The following is a 21,776-nucleotide window of genomic DNA, read 5'->3' as shown; positions in this document are numbered from 1 at the left end:
TCAACATCTTTTGACACTTATCTGTTCTCGTGTTCAGCTTTCTTACAGAATTCTCCACTGCTTACATTCTGTTCTCTATCTCCTGCCTCCTTCAAGAGTAGAAGGATGGAGTAGAAGGAATAGAAGGTTGAGACACAGCTGCAGCCACTCATCCCAACCAGGAAACACAACTCTTGGTGCTTGCTCTGAAGGCACTGCAATTTGTGCACTGTGAGATCAGACCCAGATTTAGGTTTGGGCAATCTTGTCATTTATGAGGTCATGATCTCATAGTAAGAAAAAGCAAGCCCATCAGGAACCATGATCCTATGCTCAGCTTGCTGCTGACATGTCACAGCATGGTGACAGTCAACAACTTCTCTGGTAATACTAGCTCTTAGCTGCAGGAAAGGTGGCACTGCAGACAGTACGAATTCCAGCTCAGCCACGCACAGCAATTCATTTCTTTCTGCACCCTAATATTTCTCCATTCCTGCCTTTATTACTTTGCTGCATCACCTGTAGGACAGGCTGTAAGAAATTTTCTTCTGTCTGTGCTCCACTGTGCCAGCCTTGGAAGAAATCTGACAGAACTGCATAACACTGACTCAGTCTAAAAGTTACTGCTGTGCAGAGCGAGAATCTGTTTTGCCATATGTCATAAGTAAATGGATAGCCAACACTATTGAAGTACGTCTGGAAGGGATGTACAAAAAGATTCCTTATTCTAAATGATTAAATGATCCATCTTAACCATGCTTGCATTGCTTTGATAGCCAGATAACTGAAACCACAGCACCACATCCAGCACACTGAGGGACAAAGAAATGTTAAGTGTGTACCTATCATATTCACAAGTGATGGCTTCTACAAAATCCGTCCATTTTAAATCATCGTTTGGGATATACTACACATCCCTCAGAATGAGGAACAAATCTTTCAGATAAGGAACAAGCAAAGAGACTCTCCCCCATCATATAATTATTATGAGCATAAAAGAAGTACTTTAAAACTTACGGCATCTGTAAGAGCCGTGAAACAGTTGGCATGCCATTCTTCATAGCTTCACAAGTCAGAATGGATTCCAACACAGACACTATCAAAGAAAGAATAAGAATGGACACATTTTTGCACTGCAGGACAGCAAACAACTTAGAATGAAAGTCTGACACTTTGTATTATGCTCCCCTAAGTATTCCATCAACTAAGTGGTGACGAAGCCTTATGACATGTGGTTTTTATTATAATGTTATTGTAACACATAAAAACTTCTCAAGAATGTTTGACAGGAGGCCAGAGGATCCAGACATCTAATTATTACACACTGTTTTATCATTCAGTTAAAAATATGTATATATTTATACACTACATATTTGAGGAAGAACATTTTCTATTTTTAACAATCACTAAATAACGATTTCCAGTCACAGGCTGTGAAGGTCTTAGGTTCCTATTCCAAAGCACTTCAGCTTAAGCTGAAGGTAAGAGTTCCCAGGAAGCTGAAGCTGCCACTGTCACAAACATATACTAACCAACAAATACTGATGGTGCAGGAGGGAAGCTGTCTACTGGAATTGTATCCGGGGGTCTTCCATATGTCATTTCATACAGTAAGTGCCCAAAGCAATGTACGTCAATGCCTTCTAAAGTCTGTAGAGCAAGAAAAGTGAAAAAAGTAAAACCACAACTTGCTAGAAGCGTTCAGCTTATCCACACCTTCTTTTAAAACATGCAATAACATTAGCAAGAAGAGTGGTCTCGCATTTGAAGATTGAAAACAGGAACCATTAAGTTCCTAACCACAGCCCAACCCTGCACAACTTGAAACTCAAATGAAATCTTCAGACCCTGAGCAAAGCAGTTACTGCTGTCTTTCAGCTATCGATGACACAGGCAGGAAAGCAGTAATAGCATGTTCTGTAAAAGTGTGTAAGGAGTAAGCTCTTTCTCATAGACAGCAGTTTAGAGAACTGCATGTTGATGCAAACCACAACTGAGCACATTTTCCTAGCTAAGGCAAATAGCTGTACAAGCTTAGTTCCCAGACAGCATACTTCAGAGATTTTTGAATCATGTTTAGACAGAAGTGGTTTCTTGTAATGGAGGAGGCTTAAAGCTTTGGTGGCACCAGCAAACTTGGACTAACCATGAACTTTTGATCATTCCTTCAACAGTAGAACTTGTTTAGCAAGGCCAGCAAGCAGCTGTCATGTGATGCTCTACTTAATTTATGACAGTGAGCACTTAAGAGCAAGGCAAGATGGTGGCTAAAACCACCACTATTGCTACAACGGGGCAAATTTTGTTTAATAGCTCTGTAGGAAGATAATATTTTGCTGTATAAATCTAAAATAAATAGGCACCCTTCAAATAAGCAAAAAATAGCTTTCAGTAGCTAGGAGTCCACAAGCTCTGCACAAGCTCAGGACGAGGACAAAGGGATGCCTACAAGTAAGTTAAATTATCTTCTGAAACTTACATTAATTTTTCGAAACTGTGAAAAGTACGACCGATAAAATGATGGGAGTCCCAATAAGGAATTTTCCAAATCCAGTAACTTGCACGTGTCCCCATCCAGCACAACATTGGCAGAGTGAAGATGGCCATAGGGAAATCCCTTCTCATGCAAGAATTTTAATACCTGAAAAAAATCCAAGACAGATCACATTCACAAGATGTCCTGATGATCTCAAGATCCCAAATGCTCCAATACAAAAGCAGACACATAATAAATGAGGCCTCTAGTTTGGAATTCCTGCTAAACTTGATCTTCTGTCTACTCCACCTTTGGCTAACCATTTCACTGGTAACATTTCTCAGACAACACACAGCTGATGCTAATCCACAAAGCAGGGTTAAACACACTTCACAAAGAGACCTGGAAACTAGAAGTCACAATTCTACCAAATATTTTAGTTTAAAAGCCCACACATTCAAAGAGAATGATTTTATGGCCCATTTTTCATATGCTATGAATTATTTCTTTCCCTTTACCCCAAGAGGAAAAGAAATTCTGCAAGGATAAAGGGATACACAGACGTCAGCTAAACTAATTTTCTGAAACCTTATCACCTCTCTCCCACCTCAGCTGCACATGTAATAGCTGCATGTTGTTTTTCCTTTCCCTTTCTTCCTTCAGTCAGAACTGGCCTCATACTTATCTAAATTCAGCTCCTACCAGTTCATCTCAATTTACATTTAACTTTGAAGTCTGCTGCCAAAAAAAACCTTGCCTCCACAAAAATTTGTCTATTTTTTCTACTTACATTGTTGGTCTCAAAAAAAAACCCAACAAAAAAAAAAAAAAAAGCAAACAAACAAAACCAAATCTGTCCCACAAAAAAACAAGAACACATACCAAAACAACACAAAACCAAAAATAAAAACCACCACAAAAACCCACAGATTAATAACACAAGATAAAGAAAGCAAAAAAATACCTCTAATATTTGTCTTCCATACGTCTTTATTTGTTGAAGTTCAAGACCCTGAATTTTCTTAGGATTGCAATACTTCTTCAGGAAGGGATCTTTCGGTCTGGCCTTCAAAAGAATCATATATATCAAGTATCATGCTCAGAAAAGCCAGAAGTTGTCTTAGTTTGCTTAGCAATAGATGGTAAACAGCTTCAGAAAAGACATACTATGGACATTCCAACAAATATTCAACCATTTGAGATAAGGGAAAAGGGAGAGAAGATATTACCTTATAAATAAGGTCCTTTAGTGTCCCTTTTTCATTGAATGGTCTAATAACCAGTGCTGAAGATTCACTGGCAGTGGCAAAAGTGACTTTGTAAATATAGGGATGCTACCAAAAGAAGAAAGTGTAGGTAAGTTTCAGATGACAGATTCTGTAATTCATTTCTTTTTAATTCACAAGAAAGATAAGATCAGTCTGAATCACATTTTAGGCAATAAAATGGATTCTGCCAGTGACATTTGCTCAAGTTATTCACTCTTAACCTGAAGTAAATGCAAACTTTGCAAGAACACTGTTAAACATTCACATAAAATCAAGAAAAATCCACTGTCTTTTTTATTAAAAAGAAGAAAAAAGAGTGGCAGTTAGATAAATGAAGAATCCAACTCCATTAACCTTAATACATGAGCAGCTTTACTGCAGGCTTAAGCCATGCTAAGCTAATAAATTTAGTCAGGGTTTTATACAACCATGGTACACAAGAAAACCCAGCATTAACAACTGTAACAATTCTATGTCTTCAGAAATCACTACGACGACTTCCAGCAACACTGCAAAACCAAATGAGCAATACATGTTGAAATAAATAACACGTGCAAAACACACTCTAACTGCAATTGCTAGTTAGGAAAAGACTTCTTGTTCATATTTTAATGCATCAGCTTCACTCTGGTTTGGGGTTAAAAGCCTGGTTGTCAGCTACTTCTGGCGTGGGCATTTTCCAAGTTTCAGGACAGCACACAGGGGTTTACCCATTTGAAATACCATTATTTTCAGCCAGTCCAGTTTTTCAGATACCTACTGGATTCTTAAAGTGGGGGTTTTATAATCTGGCACTGCACCTCTAACTTGATTTGGTTGGACTCAATGATCTCTTGAGGTCTCTTCCAACCCCTATGATTCTATGATTCTATGATGCTTCTGTCTAAAATTCAAAGAACTGAGAAAATAATGACACTCATTCCACTGCTGCCTGAGAATGTTCCCAGTATACTGGTTAGAGAGATACCCCAACAGCCTGAAAGTGCTGAGAAAATGAAATTAAAGCTTGTGATCTCACAGAAAAGGAGAATACAATTAGCCACAACTCTGAAAGTCCTGCAATGATCCAGGAGGATTATTATTTGTGCTGAGAATATGTTAATTCATGTTGTATGGGAAACTTAATTAAAAAGTTCACACACCTTTAAATGAAAGCAACTCTAAAATTATAAACCACGTCTATTAGACTACATGCATTTTTGCAAGAGCAGCCCTTGCAAGCACTTCTTTCGTGCTGGCACAATTTAAAGGTCTTTAAGTAATACTCACGGAACAGGAAGAAAGAAGTTTTACAGCATACTGTAAGTCTTTGTCAGACAAGTATTTATCAGGGCCAAGATCAGCCTAAAAATGAATAGGAAAATAAAGGAATCACAATTGATGTTATATTCCATAGCATTTGATATATATTCTGCTCTTAGAAATGAAGGCAGATGCTTGAATATATATTTTGAAGCACAAGCAAGGAAATTTGGTGGAAAAAATAATAATTAAAAGGCTGAATAAGGTCATGGTTTCACAATACAAAGCTACATCCTCGCCAGTAGCTGACCTGTATTCCTATCACTGAATGAACTTTGCCAAGCCCAACTGAGGAACTGTGTGCACTGTGAACTGAAAAAGCATCAATCCCCACCTTCCTCCCCTCTGCCAAAACCACCTTCCTTTCCACTACAGGCTTCAGCCATATCCACCCTCCAGCAAACCTCACAAAGGAGTTTCCACACCGCACAACTCCCTAAGGGCTCTCAAGGCTTTCAGAGCCTGAGCTCTTAACAGAAGCTGTTACTCCTACCTGGTAGCCAGTGTAAATGAAATAAGGCAAGCTCATTATGAAAGACCTGACAATAAGAGGAAAGTATACATACCCAACTTAACATCAGCCGTTCCTTTGGTTGATTCTTTATCTTCATTAAAAAATATTTCTTACGTATTCGCCAACCTACAAGATTAATCAGCAGTTTTAATTAAGGCCGTACTAAATCACATGGCTTACAGGCAGGACAAAGTTTGCAAGGAACAATAATATTATGACAACTCATTGGAAAAAATACAGCAAGTTTTCATGCATACATACTCTTCTTACCTATATCTTTTAATGGTTCTACCACTTCCCACTTTGGCTCTGATCGGAAGAACATGGAAACATGCTGTAAGGCAATTTCTGGGAAGAAAAAATATATATATTTAATATTACTTAATTTAATGAGACTATTTAATGTGGTTTTTGAATTATTAGGTAAGGTTCAATACCAGCAGAAGGCTGCAGGAATTCAGACTCAGTCAGCACAATCACTTTAAAAGGAAATCAGATAAAACCACACTTAGAGGGCATTTGCATTTTTAACCTGAGAACTCAAATCCACAGAGAAAACAGAAAGCACTATCTTCAGAAAACGTGGCTTACTGAGTTTGCATTCTGTTTCTTCTAGATTTGCATTTCCAAGTCTAAATCAAATGCTCATAGCAAAGACTTCCCACGCATGGTAAACCCTACAGTAGATCAGAAAATGTTTTTGCCATACCTATAAAAGTGAAAAGTTGTAAGCCTCCTTACTGTACATTTAATAAGGTATTTTTCTATCTATTGCTATCCAATATGCATTTATGAGGAGAAAGAAAAAAGGGGAAAAAAATAAAAAGATGAAAAGAAAAAAGAAAAGGAAAAGGAAAGGAGACTCTTCTGGTTATTGAGCTCTCCCACAGCTGGGAATACAACTGGTGTATTCATGAGCAGATCGGAGGGGAAATCTCAGTGAGAAGCGATGACAGCAGGGGCAGAAAGGGAATCATGCCAACAAGGAGTATTCTCAACACAGCTTATCTTAGCTTAGGAACACAGAAAAAAGGTAAGGATGCACCATATCTTTCTGCACACTAACTTTTCACTCTAAAAATATGCTAGGAAAAACAGAACAGTGCACTAAATGTCAGCTTACTGCTCCAGTATTAAAAGATGACACGCTGACGGTGTCATGGTCTCCAAGGATCATCAGCAACTACCTCACTGCTACTAACCTCCATGCAACCTGCAGAAGGAAAAATATTCCTGATGAAAGCACTCAGAATTAACCCAGAAATCATGGTATCTCCTAAAGGATTCGAATTGCTTACTCAGCATTAGCCAGACAAACTGCATCCTTCAAGTCACTAATAATTTACATCTCCTCCACAGCTTATCATAAGCGTTTGGGAAATGTTCCTTGCACTTTGAAGCTGCAAACAGAACATTACATAAAGGGAGAGCAAATAGACAAGTAAAAAGGAAGCAGTAAGTTCCTGCTTGAGCAGGCTGTGCTTTTATGAAAACAAGCTTTGCATTCTGCAAAGAGTCAGTCTGCCTGTGAAGTAAAATCTATGGTGTGGGTTTCATGAAGAGGAAGTTTTTCGCTCTATCACACAAATTCTCACAGTTTTCAGTGGCTGGAGCTAGAGAAATTCAAAGGAAAGACATTTAACAATGAAGAGAACTGATCACTGGGGTACCATTTTAAGGGATGCAGTGATTTTCCACTTGAGGAGTGGGAGGAAGGTGTTTATTTAAGCCTTGAAAAAACATCAAACATAGCTCAAACAATTAGTTCTAGGAAGTATCACAGCCTGAAGTGATGGTGGGAGCTAGACAAGATGATGGCAGCTGTTTCTGTTGGTTTGAAACAGATAAGAACGATAAGAAATGCAAGATTCGGTATTCAAAAGACCAACGGTGAGAGCAACATGCAGAACTGACCAGCTCAACTCCACCTTATCCCCTGCTAAACAAATAACTTCCAAACACCAGGCCTCCCATTCACCACCATCTGCAAAAACAGTTTTACTTCCCTCATAGATGCTAATTCAAACACTTGGATTTGGGTATTCACAGACCTGGGCAAACACTGCTACACTGTGCATGTGATTATACACGACAGTTACGATGGCTCTTCCCCCCCTCCCTCTGCTGCAACGTGCTTCAAGTAAATCCCCACAAGCACGGCTGGAGGACACACACACACCCTGCAGTGAAGATGTAATGCAGTTTTACAGTTCCCCACTTACCAGTGTAGTTTATAGAATAGCTGTTTGGATCCAAGAACTTTTTTACCAGTTCACAGTTAGACAGTATGTGATGGGAAGTAATCACATCGAGATAGGCCTGGAGTCCCTTCTGTCTTTCTGCTATGAATTCACGCTCCATATTTCCAATCAGTTTTTTTGGAGGAAGAGGTAGACTTAGAGATGAGATCTTAAACAGAGAAGAAAAATTACTAACAGTGCTCTTAAAGTGCCTCGGGGATGTAAACGAACAATGCACAAAGTATGACTCCTAGCAGCGAGCTGACTACTAGATAATTCTTTCCATACTGTATATATATACATTTAATCTTCCATGTTCTTTTCAAAGTACTATTATCAGGGAGAGACAGTCAGACAATAGTTAGCATCCCGCTGTGAAGTGCTTCATAAATGGAACGACACTGAAAACGCAAGGAGATCAATTTTTGCAGGTGAGTCATGCATTTAAGATCACTGCACAGAGCTTTCAGATTCTAAATGGCTACAGTTCTCAGCCAAATTCTATCACACACCTCTGTGCACACACATTATCATTTTCTCCTGGCAAGATTTATGCTTTCTTATTTAAAGAAGAGCAGAGTAACAACTTTCCTCTTGCCTCTACTGCTTTTATGGGTAATTGCAAGCCCTTACTGTCAGTATATCAAATCAGTGCAACTTTTCCTCCTTCTCTTCTGAAATTTCTGCTGTGCATTTTTTAAACTGCTGTAAAACTTTCAAGCCAGAAACAGCTGCAATCCACTGGTGAGCAAACAGCGGTTGTTTCATGTTGATGTGCAAACCAAAATTTCAGATAAAATCAGAGAAATGCTTTGAAATAAATGAAAAATTTTGCAGCAGCCCAAAGCGTTATGTAGGCGAGATCAAAGAGATCATCTTCAACAAACAAATCTAGGCTGCACACTGCTTGCTACATCACGTGAACTGCCAGGACCGCTGCTTGACGCTGCTAGCACACATCTCAGCACCTGGCCAGGGAATGCTGAATCTCCATGGGAGTTACCTTTAAGAAATGTGCACCCCAGGAATCCATTACATGAAGTGCAATAATCCCACTTCCAAAGCAAACAAGTCACTGAGGGGAAGGCAGGGACTTCTGAGGCCTTGAACAATCCTCATTTTTAAAGGAAGAATCACTTCAACCCACTGTGGCAGAGGCAGCAATCTCTTTCCTTTTTAATTCCTCCTTTTGAACGCAGGGGTTGCTTCCCCCCCTTCCAAACCTTGGTGCTGCCTCTGGCTCTGACTAAGAACCACAGTAAAAAAAAGAACAATGACTATGTCTATATTGCAGATGTTAACCCAAATCATCTGCCCACTGGGCTCTCATTAACGTTCTTTTAAACACCCTATGGGAAAGCAAAAAAGCATCCAGGAATAATCCCAGAGCAACAACACACCACTTTCAACCTGCAGTTCACCAAATCAGCTCTAACACCACACACATGCAAGGCCTGCACTAGGCAGAACACACCTTCAGTTCAACAAAGCTTCTAAATAGAAACTAAATGCATTTCTGACATTACTCACTTGAAAAGCACGTCCAGACATAATCACCTTTATCTTCTTGACCTGACAGCTAGCTATCATCAGAGAGGAAAGGACTCGAGTTCATAATGTTTTCAAACCACTACTCCTTTCCCCCCTCCAATAAACCACACATCTGCTGATTTTCAGCAGAAAGCAATGCTCACCCCCAGGTTTTTGTAGTTATCTCCAAAACCCAGAGCACAGTGAGAACACCACCACAGCCCCCACCTCACGGAGGTCCTGACCTTCCCAGCACACAGTGGCTCTGGATGGGCTGTGCCACTGCAGAACCAGGAACTTTCTTATCTTCAAAACACAGCCTGCACAAAAGCTGCAATAAAAAGCTTCACAAAAGCCAGATGTCTTGCTGTAAATCCCATACCTGGTATTCACTTATTTATTTTTTTTTTACTGCTTGGGGAGTCTGGAGGTTTTCATTTGTTTGTTTTGTTGTTGTTTTAATCAATTTCAACATGCACAAGATGAAGGTTTACATTGTTCATGAACAAGTCATGGGACCTGAGGACTGTGATGAAATATTGTTGCTTAGAGTTCTGGATGGAAAGAACTGAGGAATGCTGTGCATCTTAATGGACCAGAAAACTTCAGTGCCAGCAATGCAGAGCAATTTATGCAATTTATAAAAAAGCTCAAGAACAGAACAGTGGGGGAAAAGTGCAATTTAACATCTATTGTCTGCTGTCTCCCAAGCCCTGTCTGAAGGAGCAGTGGTGGCTGTCAGAAGCAGAGCCGTGCAACCTTGGTAAAGGCTCTAAATTCACCTCTGCTGAGCTGAAGAATGACACCTCTGGCTGTGGCTCTACAGCAGCCAGAAAAGGCTTTCTCCAAACAGAGATGCATCTTTGCCTTCCAGACTGTAAGAGCAGAAAAATGCGGGAGCTGGAGATTGAGGGAGTGAGAAGCAGTTTTCACTGAAGTAGATGAAGAGCTAGTGAAGATGACCTATTAATTTAGCTGCCCTCTACACATCATCATATCAAACTTAGAGAGGAATATCTTGATGATTCGTTTTGATCTTTTCTGATCATCCAAGGAGTTGACGTTTTTGTCCCAGATCTCAGTACCCTGTAGCTGCAAACTCTTTGCCTTGTTCCAAATTCTTCCTTGTCCCATTCTTCAAATTCTACCAAATACTTCCCAGAGCCCTTCACTTTTATTATTCACCTCTGCCTCAGATGCAAAGGCCTCTTTCTTTCCTACATCATGTGTAACCTATTTATTTACATTTGCTTACCACACCTTCCACCTAAATTTTAAGTCCAAGGCCCACTGCCTCTTCCTATTGGACCTGGCTATGTGACCTGGCTCATGTGAAAGTAAAGCAAGAAGGCAACAAAGCTCTGTAACACTTTAACAGTCTATTCCTCACAGTTAAGAGGAGTTTGTTGTAGAAGATTAAAAGAACTCTCCATCTCACTTCCAAAGCCTTCTCAGAACTGTTTCTCTGCGATCTCTGCCAAAACTTGGCTATAGTGAAGACTCCAATGAGCACTGTATGCTCACTGTGCTGACCAGCACTACTTCACTTCCTTGTGTTCCCATGGGTGCTTATCTAATCTTCACTCTTGGATTTCATTGGAGCAGGATATACCTCTTTACTGCATTTATTCAGCACATCACACGGGTTTCCAGGTCATGACAAAAGTTACTGTGCGCTGCCACATATTCAGTAAAATAATTACACAACTCAACCACATTGCATCTATTGAATTACAATCAATTAGACCCCCATCTACCTTCCAATCTGCTTCAAATGAGTCCCATCCTATCAGAGTACACAACTCAACACCCCAACATGTTTTTGCTCACGGAGGCTCATCTAGCAGATAGCTGATTTGACTTGGTTTGTATTCAGCTCCTGAATCCACATATTTAATGAGGAGGAAAATAGTCACACAAATCCACCCTCAAATGGTGTTCACTTTTTATCCTGCTTGCCTAGTCCTATGGAAATCCCAAGTGACAAGTTTCACTCCTGTAGATGCCAGCTCTCCCTCCTTCTCCCAAACACACTCATGTCCCCTGCTTTTTCCCACACCAACTAAAAAGAAATAATTGTCCTAAAAAGCAAAAGAAAACACACAGTAAGTCCAGTGTTTAACTAAGGAACACTTCCCAGAGATACAGAAATCCATCACATGATAAGCAGCATCTGGAAGTGCTTTTAGACCAATATAAATAATGAGACACATAGCACTTCAGTGCTGAGTTTATAAGGTTGGTATGTGCCTTGGCTTTCTTCAAATCAAAGGAGGAACAAATAACAGCACACCAAACCGGAACCAGTCGCAGTACTGAAGGGACAGATTCACTATCTGCCAGTCTCCACCATTTCTATGTAAATCGGTGCTATTGATGCTGAAATCATAATTTTACAAGGGAAAAGCTGAGAGTGGAAAGCATACATTCAAGTGATGTTTGAATTCAGTTTACAGCTATGCAGATTTCTATTTTTAATTCACTGTAACATACAGAAATATCACATATATCCTTTCAACTGACATGTCATATTCATGTATCAAGGGTAAAAGTTACCTGCAAGCTATTATTAAGCAAGTCGAAGTCACTGTATCGCCTCACAATCTGCAAAATACAAAGATGAGCTGAGGAAACACATTACTTTTCTCAGTACCATTTTACCCTTCCTTCAGAGACAAGTATTTCCCATTTGCAATTCTCTTCATCTTTTAGTCATTTTTGTACAAATGCATTACTTCTGGATTTACGATGTGGTGCCAGAGCACAGAGGAGAGTTTTCAATGTTATCTTGATCAGAACAGCAATGCAGACCTGAACATTATTTCAAACAGCTTTCCCAAAAATATTTGTCAGCAGTTGCCGCCGTGCTGTATTAGAAGCAATAACTTTTCATGACCACCTTCATCACCACTTCTAGGCTTTATTGGCTGTGCGTTAGCACAGCTGAGGTTTCAGTACTGAGGAAAGCAAACTGGTATTTGAAATTTAAAAATGACAACTGTGCCAACATGCAGTAATCATACCACGACAGAAGCTTTTCCTGCTTGCTGGGACACTCACAACAGCAGAGCCTTCTGCTGTTGGCAGTAATGCTTTCTCAGCTTTTGACCATTTAAGTTCTTCTTGTTCTCAATTTAAACCACTGTTTCCCCCTCCAGTTCATATTTCAGAAGCCAGAAAGAGCTTCAAATTCTTCCTGAAAGGGCACCACAGTTCATGAACCAGAGTTTAAGAGATTACCTGCCAACTGTTTTCTGCTGAAACTCCTCTCTGAACACGGATTATGTATTCCTAGTAAAAGAAAAAAGTTATTAGGAATAAGAACTAACGAGTTGAACAAAGTTATTCGATACTGCTCCAAGTATGACCCCTTCCCAGCTGGGAAACACTCAAAAGGAGAAAATTCAGATCCAGATTTTAAGCTTCAAGGTGAAGACCCATGGCCAGCAGCTTCCCCTCTGCCATGCAGAGTCCAAGAGCTTGCAGAATGGAGTACTCAGCACTTTCCCTTACTTAAGGGAAGAGCATACTCAACAATGAGAAATCCAGCCACTGGTCCTGAGGAATTACTGCCTCAACCACCGCAGGACTCAGTGCCATCCCATCAGCTGCCCAGTTTCTCATTAGTTCACTGTGAAAAATGTTACCACAAAAGTCTGTGTTAACTCGAACAGACCGGTTTCTCAAGATGGCAATTCTTCACTTCTAGTGCAAACAATGCTAATTATTTCTACATTAAATACGCAGATATATCCAAATCTCAGCCAATCTCCTTCAGATTTTAGAGACTGATAATCCTCCCGCCACAATTACATTCATGAAGTGCAACTCTTTGCTTTGTGCCAGGCAGCACGTGAGCACCCTCCCTCCCAGTCATCGCCTGCAGCACGCACACATCACATGCTGAACCATTTGTTGTTCAGGATCCATGACTTCACTCACCCCACTACAAACCTTCAAACACTCTTTATGAGAGCACCGAAGTGATTTTTCAATTTCAGTTTCTCAGGAACAGAAAGGCCAGGGCAGAGCATTATGCACATTCAGATATTAAAATTAATGATGCATTCTAAATTACCACGAATAAGCAATGAAGAAATAAGGGAAAAAACAAAGCCATTTCCATCACCTTGAGTTTTTATGCCCAACTTGTCCATTCTGTAACAATAACTATATCTACAGCTCTGGCCTGTGCCCGCATACTGAACACAGCATCCAATTGAGAGCTTCATCCAGGGAGCACTACAAATTCAGCTTTGCAGTTAACAACCCAATTCATACATTTATGAGTAACCTCTTTCAGATACAATGAAATGTCTTCTGGTTTGGGAAGCTGCCTCTAAGACCACACAGACCTAATTCTTCTCTTCCAAACGAAACCAAGGTAAAAGCTTGTGTTCTGAAGAACAAAAACGTACCACAGAATCCCAACAGAGGGGAACACATCAGCCTCAACTAATCCAGGATTTATTTACTGGAGTGTCCTTTCAAAGCACAGTGCTGTTCAGGCAAGAACGCTATTTCATTTTCTCAAACTCATTTAAAATCCCCTTTATCAGCAACAGCTACCAAATACCCAGGGCAATTTTGAACCACATATCCCTGAGAACAAATTCAAGCCCAGTAATAGCGAAAACCAAAGCCATGTAAAATGCTCAGTATCCCAGCGCTGAGAGACAACAGACAGAAACAGAGGTGTGGACTCACTGCCCTGGAAGGGTTTGAGAACCGCAGAGATGTGGCACTGAGGGACGTGGTTGTGGCCATGCTGGGGTGGGCTGGGGTCAGCCTAAATGATCCCGGATGTCTTTTCCAACTTAAAGGAGTCTATGAAATCCAAAATGTCCCAAACCAAAATCTGTAACTGTGATACTAGAATTAAAGTGCCCGTATTCAGCAAGTCGCCCTGACGTGCTCGCCGTACTCTCTCCTCTTACCCATTTGACACAACCATTAATTTTCCTGCAAAACAGGAAGGACAAATCTCCACAGACAGTATCAAAACCCCACAGAGCCCATTTCAGTTCAACTAGCAGGACCACGTTTGGAAATTTTGTGACACGTGGAAGTGGACATACGGAAACCAAGACTCACAACTCAAGTTAACTTTCCCTAACTGACTTTCCCTGTTCTGGGACTGTTGCTGCATTTTGGGAAGTAGGAAGAGTCTGTTTCACTCGCAGCCAAAAAATGCAGCAACTGCTTATTCAGCAAGTCTCGAAGGAACATTGGCTATTTCTCCAAAAAAACCCACATCAGGGATGATTCACCACGCTCAGTCATTCATCTCTTCTAGTATTTTGAAAGCAGCAGAATCATTGCCCAATCCCTTGCAGCGCTCCCTCGTTACCCAGCCATTAACCTTCTGTGCTGTACTGCAAGAAGTGCTCTCAGGAAAGCAGAGCACACAGTTCATCAGCCAACTGTCAGAGCATCCTGTGCACGCCGCTGCTCTGATCAATACGACAGCCGTCTCTGCTGCACAGCACGGCGATAAACAGCTCTCTCATTTCCTTCCCTGGACTCAGATCTCATTTTCACAGGAAGATTGTATTACAAAAAACATGATGGGATCACAACTATTGTTTTTTTTCACAGTGTTCTCCCATCCAGTTCTGCTTGGGTGCCCTAAACCATTCATGGAGTACCTCATTTATGTCGTACAACAAGAGAACATCACTCCAGCAAGAGAGCATCATTGTGCTATTAGCTCTGTACTGAGAAGGTAGGTCCCAGCACGCTCCTCCATCAGCTCAGAAGGCAGTGAATTGCTGCTCAGACTGAATGATCTCTAGAGGTCCCTTCCAAGCCCTACAATTCTGTGATTCCGTGAATGCAACTCATGACAACACCTGAATTGTCTTCTGTTTTGTTTCCCAAAGCTGACATGACCAAAATCAAAGAACAGCTACAGCAGAGGAGCCACAATAAGAAAGACAGTCCCACTGCCAGTTACACATGGCCAGCAGAGCATGGGATGCTGAGTTTTAGAGAGAGACCGGCACATCCTGTTGTCTCTGTGTGGTGATGAGCTTGTTGTGGGATCCCAACCAGCACTGCATCCGTGGGGCCAAAGAAGAGTTTCCAGCCCTGCAAAGAAAGGGCCTCAGCACACAAAGGCTGTCAAATTCTGTTCAGAAAAAAATGGATTTCCAATAATTTTGGACTGAGGCAGCCTGATGTCAGTGGGAAGGGACTGTGCCCAGAGGAAAAAATGCAAGTGTAGCGAGACAGACACGCTGTTTGGCTGCATCATACAGAACACATAGGCACATGTGATGGGCCAGGTTTCAGAAAAGGCAACCAACTATCTGAGTTCAATCCTGTTGAACATGTTGGGTATTTAAAACCAGGCTCAGTGAGGCCTAATTTAGATGCACTTCCCCTCAAGTCATGCAGAAATTCCCATGATGTCTTCACTCCTACATGAACAGCTCAACATTTTTTCCAGGACTCAGTTTACCAAGCTGCTTCACAAAGACCTGGCAGCTGCCAGGCAGCACAGATGGCCCCAGCTCCTGGAACAGGAGAGACAACCCCACACAACAGCAACTACCAGCAGCCAACACCTGGGTCCCACCATCCAGCATCTCCCCTAACCCCAACCCCGAACCTCTCGTGGTCAGGTCTGTACGTCTGCCACTTCACTCAGCACTGCTGAGCCAGTTCCTGCCACCAGCTCAGTGTGCCAGAAGCATTTCAATACACATATATACACATACACTTAAAGATGCCAAGCAAAGCACTTCTACTCATGGGATCACTTCCTGGCTGCTACGTTAGACAAGAAAGAGGAAAACAGTGTTGGGAGAAGGGAAAGCCGTGTGACCCCAACATGTCAAAATGTTTAATGCTGTTGTTTATCATCTTCCCTGGTTAATAAACAGAAAGCCAACAGAAGAGAAAGCTTTTGTAGAGATGAAATAGGAGAAAACAAATAGTGTAGTGAGAGGTTCATATAATAAGAAGTAGAACATCCCTGGCCAATATTGGGTAATACGTTCTGCTTTCCCATGAAAACTGCCTCTAAACTTCTGGCTCAGGACAGTCAGCCTATTTCACAGATTTCTGCTCTATGTTTGAGTAATCCAACAACTGTAGGGCTCCAGGTCACCTTCAGATCACATCAACTGCGAGTTTGAAAGAGTTTTATTTTATAAGTATTAAAGAGAGGAAAGCCTAATGAAGCATGAATGCAATCCCTGCGTAAGCAGGCTGGACTGGAACTATTTCTAATAAGAAGCTCTTTTAAGTGCTCACTTAGAAAATCTCCCATGTTAAAAGCAGCAACAAAATGAGGCAAACTGCTCAGCTCGGCACGTCCCCATGGGGCAGAGTCCTTATTTAGCACAGCACACACGGCCACCAAGCCCCTCTGACACCACAGCAGCCGTGTTTACCTGCACTGCACGTGCCTGGGGACGTCACACAGTTCCACTGAGGCTGTGTGGCTGTGAGTGAGCTGCTCAACAAGGATAGCTATGAAGTAGGACAAGTATGGGAAAAATAGGACACAGGTTTACATGTCATGAAATGTACTGAGCAATAAAAACAAGAGAAGCAACAAGAGAAACAAGGGCATTCCACTGCTCTGCCACGGCCTTTGTCGGAAAGGGAAATGCACTGTACTTCTTGGGAAAGACTCAGCACTCAACAAAGATTACACTGCAGGGTCTCTAAGGAGGCAATATTCTGCCTGCAGCCCACACACATGCCATCCTCACCTAGCACGTTCACTACTGGAAACCAGAAGGTTGGAACACCCTAAATAAGCTGTGATGAAACCACTCTTGTTTTCAAGAACAGGTCAATTCCTCCAAGTGCGAAGGAGGATCTGTGTATCCCAGCATCCAGAGAGTGAGCTCTAACAGCTCCCTGCACAAAGCCACCTCTAAAGGTAACTTCAGGAAATTATTTTTCAAAGCGAAGGTAAACGTGTAGAGACTGAACTCCTTATAAAGCAGATGGGTAAAGTCCTCTGCAAGCTTTGAAAATAACTGCTAGAATTCCAGAAATAGAGGGCACCGTTGTTTGCCACACAGAAAAATATATAGGAAATAATATATGAAAAACACAAATGCTTCTCAAGCATCAACAGTCATTACCACTTGTGGAGAATGAAACGTTCTGGATGTGTGTTACAAGAGGGATTCATCTCAGCTGTCTGCTTCCAGGTGCTGCTCAGACAGCAATGGACTGGAGCAAAATTGTCCGTCGAGCTACTTCAATCTCAATGTGAAAAGGAATGGGAATGGAAAATTGCTTTGGAAAAGAATGAAGGGGTGTTTAGATGTAGTGGTTTTACTACTCTGAAGCGCTTAAAGTGTGTACATAAAGATGTGGGGTTCGTAACAAGGCATACATCTGGGTCATTGTGGAAACACGCAGCAGTGTACTGAAGCAGAGAAACCACCTTTAAACAGGGAGCACACAGAGGAAGAACTGCAACATGAAGCAATTTCAGCAGCAAAAACGTATTAAAGCTTTGGTGCTGAAAGTGCCTCTCTGCTGTCAGCATGCATTTGGCATCAGGAGGACACACTTGCAAATGGTTTCATACAGTGTGTGTCATCCTGCTCCTACGGAAGTCAAGGAGTGCCATGGTGACCAAACAACTTCATTTCCTGCACATGGCTGCACACATCCCTGCCAGGAGCACCAACCCGGCCTGTGGCAGGTGCCCCGTGGCCACTCAGGTCTCACTCAGTACCAATGAGCAACAGAGGAAAGGCATCATTTCCACCTTCAGCCATCCCAGAAGTAAAGACACAGAATGAAAAACGCCGCTGACAATGTCTTTGCTGCCACGCAGAAGCACGGAGATTATGCACCAGCTCAGACATACGAACACAAGTAAGAACAGAGAGCTCGTGAGCAAACCACAGCATTCTGCAGCCACTCTCCTCAAGTTCTAAAAACAACAGAGGGGATTGCCATGCTCTTACTAAGCAAAAGGTACAAACCTTCCGAAGAACATCTTAAATACGAGCTCTGTCCCTCCCCTCCTGGGTTTCCTGAGAGCTCAGTACTCTGCAGTACATTCAGGTTTTGCTTTCAGTTTTATTTTTCAGCTTAATCTTCATCCCCAGGAAAGAGAAACTCAGCATCTGCCAAGCACAGCCTTCCCCTTGGTGCTGTAGTTTATATTCACCCACTCTGGTATGAAACCCAAACTAACAGAAGCTACTCAGAACAATAGAGAAACGAGCTATTCAACTGACACACACTTTGGTCTTCTGCTGTGTGTTTCACGTGCCTGCAGAGCCTTTCCTGAAACTCCCCACCTTTTCCTTCACTGTTTGCTCAGAACATGGGCTATTTTCAACACCTAGCAGATGGAGACTTAGTTTTACAAATGTTCGGGGGGGGGGGGGGAGTGGGTAAAGAATGGAACAGACCTTCAACTAGTTAGGAAATCACTTGGAGGTGGGCTGGGGACAAAACAGAAGAATTAATAGCAGTGTACTTCCTTCCAACCACAACATAACAAAATGTAACAGTCCTAATGCCCCAGAGAAACACTTCTACTACACCCCATCTGCCAGGTATTTCTTAGAGAGGATGCATTTCTGCACCTCTTCAAGCACAAGGACCTATTGGTGGGGATTATTTACACCAGGTAAGTTCAAATAAGAGACTGCATTACCCCCAATAGCCGTTCAGATACCAGGGATGTAAGCTGAAGTGCCCAAAGTGACAAAACACTCAAGTGACACGCAATGAGAACGCAGGGCTCCGTTACAGCTTCCTGCATTTTGTTATCCCACACTGCTGCTCCATAAACCATCTGTGCTACAGACACTTCAAACCATCTTTCAACTATCAACAGGGCTTCTGCAGTAAAACAAACAATTACTAATAGATGTACCTTAGAGACAGACTTTAAATCAAAAGGCGCAGTGCTTCAGTGTTCTGTTATTAACAGAAGATCAGAACAAGTCAGTTGAGGTTGCTTTCTGAACACCCATTAGTACCAGAGTACAGAGAAGGAAGATGGGGGGTAACATTTACTGTCGACCCCAGCCAGCCAAGGCAAAAAACACATGGTCTGGATTGAAAGTGTACTTCCAGATACTCGTTCTGAAAGGATTTTGTGTGCTTTTTTTTCCTCTAACCAGACTCACACCAGCCAAAGGAGCACAACAAGCTGCTGACTTTTACACTTGGAAAGAAGCGCAACAAGCCACCATAAAAATGAGTTAACAATGAAACCGATCTGGGCTGCTAACCACAGCACTGGAAGCTGCACAACTTGTGCAGGTCCTGGCGTGGACACCCCTTAGCTACCAGAGCAGGTAGAATCACAGAATCGCAGGGGTTGGAAGGGACCTCTCGGCCTGCCAGAACATAAACCTGGTCAGTGTCACCTGCAGCAGGAGCTGCAGCAGTGGAGAGCCATGGCCTGCCGGGCTCACCACACCTCCTGCAAACCGTTCCTAGGTGACTTCTGCTCAGAGGAAGACTGGACCGTCAGTTCATGCGAGTTCCTCACATACAAGAAGAAAAATAACGCACAATACAGTGCTTCTTAAATGCAAATTACTAAAAGGAAGACTAGTGAATAAGACAAGCCTCAGATTAGCTGCACACCCCTTGGGAACCTACAACCGTTGTCTTTTAGGTTTTGCAGGACGCAAGGAAGCAAACAAGGAGGAGAAGGAGCAACAAGGGACAGCCCTGCCCGTGCCTGCTCCGCCGCGGGGCCCCAGCATCCCCGCTCCGTGCCACAGCCAGGAGCCGGCAGCGGCAGCCAGCTCTCTCTGATTCTCTGCCACACTCCGTTTGCTCACAGCCCAACAAGCCCAGCTCTCAAAGCGGAAAACAACCACGGGCAGGAGATTGTGAAATGCGGATTGTTGCAGCACACTCGGAGGCAGTGCCACGCTCACGGAGGCGGCGTGCACGCCGCCACGCAGCCGGGCTGGCCCCGTGGCACGGCTCCGGGCAGCACCGGCACAGCGGGAGCAGCACGACGGCACCGCGCTGACATCCCTCGGGGATGCAGCCCTTCCCAGCGCAACTTCGCCTCAGCTACCGCAACGAGGCAACCGGAACGCACCTCAGCTGCACGGAGCTGCGAGGGATCCTGAGAAAAGCAGAAAGCACAGGCGGTGCAGGGCCCAAGCGTTCGCCCCCCCCCCCCGCGGGCAGCAAAGCACGCACCGAACTGACAGCGCGGGGATGGGGGGGGCAGCACCGCACCGCCGCGGCCCTCCCGCCCCGCAGCCCAACGCCAGCGGGACACCGCGCCGCACCCCTCAGCCCCCGCCGCACCCGGCCCCGCTCCCCCCGGGGTCCCCCCTCCTCCCGCCGCCCCGAGCCCCCTCCCCCCCCAAAAAAAATCCCTGCACCCCCACCCCCCCGAGCGCCGCGGCCCGGCCTGCCGCCCGCCGCCCTCACCGTGTGGGAGTGCAGGCTCTGGCTCGCCTCGATCTGCGCTGTCAGCGGCACCGTGTCGTCCAGCAGCACCTTGCCGGCCGGCGGCTTCTCCATGAAAGCCATGCCGCGGAGGGGCGACGGGAGCCCGGCGCCGCCGACCTGCTCCTCCCCGCCCAGCTCCCGGCGCGACCGCCGCTGTCAACACGGCAGCGCCGCCCCGCCGGGCCTTAGCGCCGCCGCCCGCCCTGCGCCGCGACCGCCCGGCCGCTAGGGGGCGCCGTACCGGCCCGGCGGCCTCACGCAGGGCGCGGCCTCGCGCGGAGCGGCGGCGGAACCGCAGCTCCCGGCTGCCATTCACCGGCAACGGCGCCGCGCCGCTGCCGCGCTTCAGCCTGCTCGCCCCCGCGAGCTGCTCGCGCGGCGCCGCGCTCAGCTCGGGTTGGTTTTGTTGCCAGGCCTAAGGTCACAGCTTGGAGGGGTAGGTGCGACTGAGTGCACTGCGGCGAAGCAGCGCTTTGTGTGGCAAAGATCAGCTGTCAGCCCGCGTCCCGAGGCAGGAGAGAAAGCTGGAAGGGGATCTGTCACGCAGACAGGCCCGCAGCTATTTTAGCAGTACTTCCACTGCAGTGCCTGAAAGCTAACTTTCTTTTCGTAGCAATCAACTTCTGAGCTTATTTGCACCAGTGCAGAATGCATTTCTGCTGCAGGGAAGATGGAAGGATAGGATGTTTTGCCGTAACATTATGGGCCAGCCACTGTGTCCCCGTTATTCCTGCTGTAGTACAGCAAGAGCTGCTTCTTCAAGCTTTATCAGAAAGAGTATACTGCTTGTACAAAGGCCGACTGCTACTCAGATGTAAAAGCTAGGACAGTGCAGAAAAGCACACATCAGCCACAGCTTCAGTGCACATTACCTGAACACATCTTGCAGTATGCGTGCGCCAGCACTTGCACTTGTCTGCGTAGGTTGTTAAATGCACAGCATCGCCCCTTCTCATGTTTGTTAGCAGTGTAACTGTTCTATAAAGAGCAGAAATGATGTGACTGAACTTGGCTAGCGTGGCCAAAAGGAGCAGCCTCGCCCCAAG

General features: G+C 43.9%; 1 protein-coding gene across 6 annotated transcripts in view; it reads right to left on the bottom strand.

Annotated features, from left to right (window-relative positions):
- The window catches only part of PXK (PX domain containing serine/threonine kinase like), a 30,974-nt gene extending 10,118 nt beyond the window's left edge, over positions 1 to 20,856 (bottom strand). For 2 of the 6 annotated variants that reach the window (XM_065749870.1, XM_065749868.1), the window contains exons 1-12: positions 20,710 to 20,856; positions 12,550 to 12,600; positions 11,866 to 11,913; positions 7,762 to 7,948; positions 5,810 to 5,887; positions 5,592 to 5,665; positions 4,993 to 5,067; positions 3,685 to 3,789; positions 3,420 to 3,521; positions 2,459 to 2,620; positions 1,512 to 1,629; positions 997 to 1,075 (exon numbers count right to left, since the gene is read on the bottom strand). In XM_065749870.1, coding sequence (XP_065605942.1) covers positions 997 to 1,075; positions 1,512 to 1,629; positions 2,459 to 2,620; positions 3,420 to 3,521; positions 3,685 to 3,789; positions 4,993 to 5,067; positions 5,592 to 5,665; positions 5,810 to 5,887; positions 7,762 to 7,948; positions 11,866 to 11,913; positions 12,550 to 12,600; positions 20,710 to 20,811 — 1,181 coding nt within the window. In that variant the 5' untranslated portion in view covers positions 20,812 to 20,856. Of the gene's footprint in view, positions 1 to 996; positions 1,076 to 1,511; positions 1,630 to 2,458; positions 2,621 to 3,419; positions 3,522 to 3,684; positions 3,790 to 4,992; positions 5,068 to 5,591; positions 5,666 to 5,809; positions 5,888 to 7,761; positions 7,949 to 11,865; positions 11,914 to 12,549; positions 12,601 to 20,709 lie in introns of those variants that run through there. The other 4 variants (XM_065749867.1, XM_065749869.1, XM_065749866.1 and 1 more) reach the window with 3 other exon arrangements.
- Positions 20,857 to 21,776: the final 920 nt, after the last annotated feature.

Source organism: Cyrtonyx montezumae, unplaced genomic scaffold (genome assembly GCF_038088225.1).
Source record: "Cyrtonyx montezumae isolate F1298 unplaced genomic scaffold, pur_monq_1.0 scaffold_6, whole genome shotgun sequence".
In the NCBI taxonomy this organism is placed as follows: Eukaryota; Metazoa; Chordata; class Aves; order Galliformes; family Odontophoridae; genus Cyrtonyx; species Cyrtonyx montezumae.
Note: the sequence above shows the minus strand (reverse complement) of the source record. Positions and strands in the feature narration are given on the sequence as shown.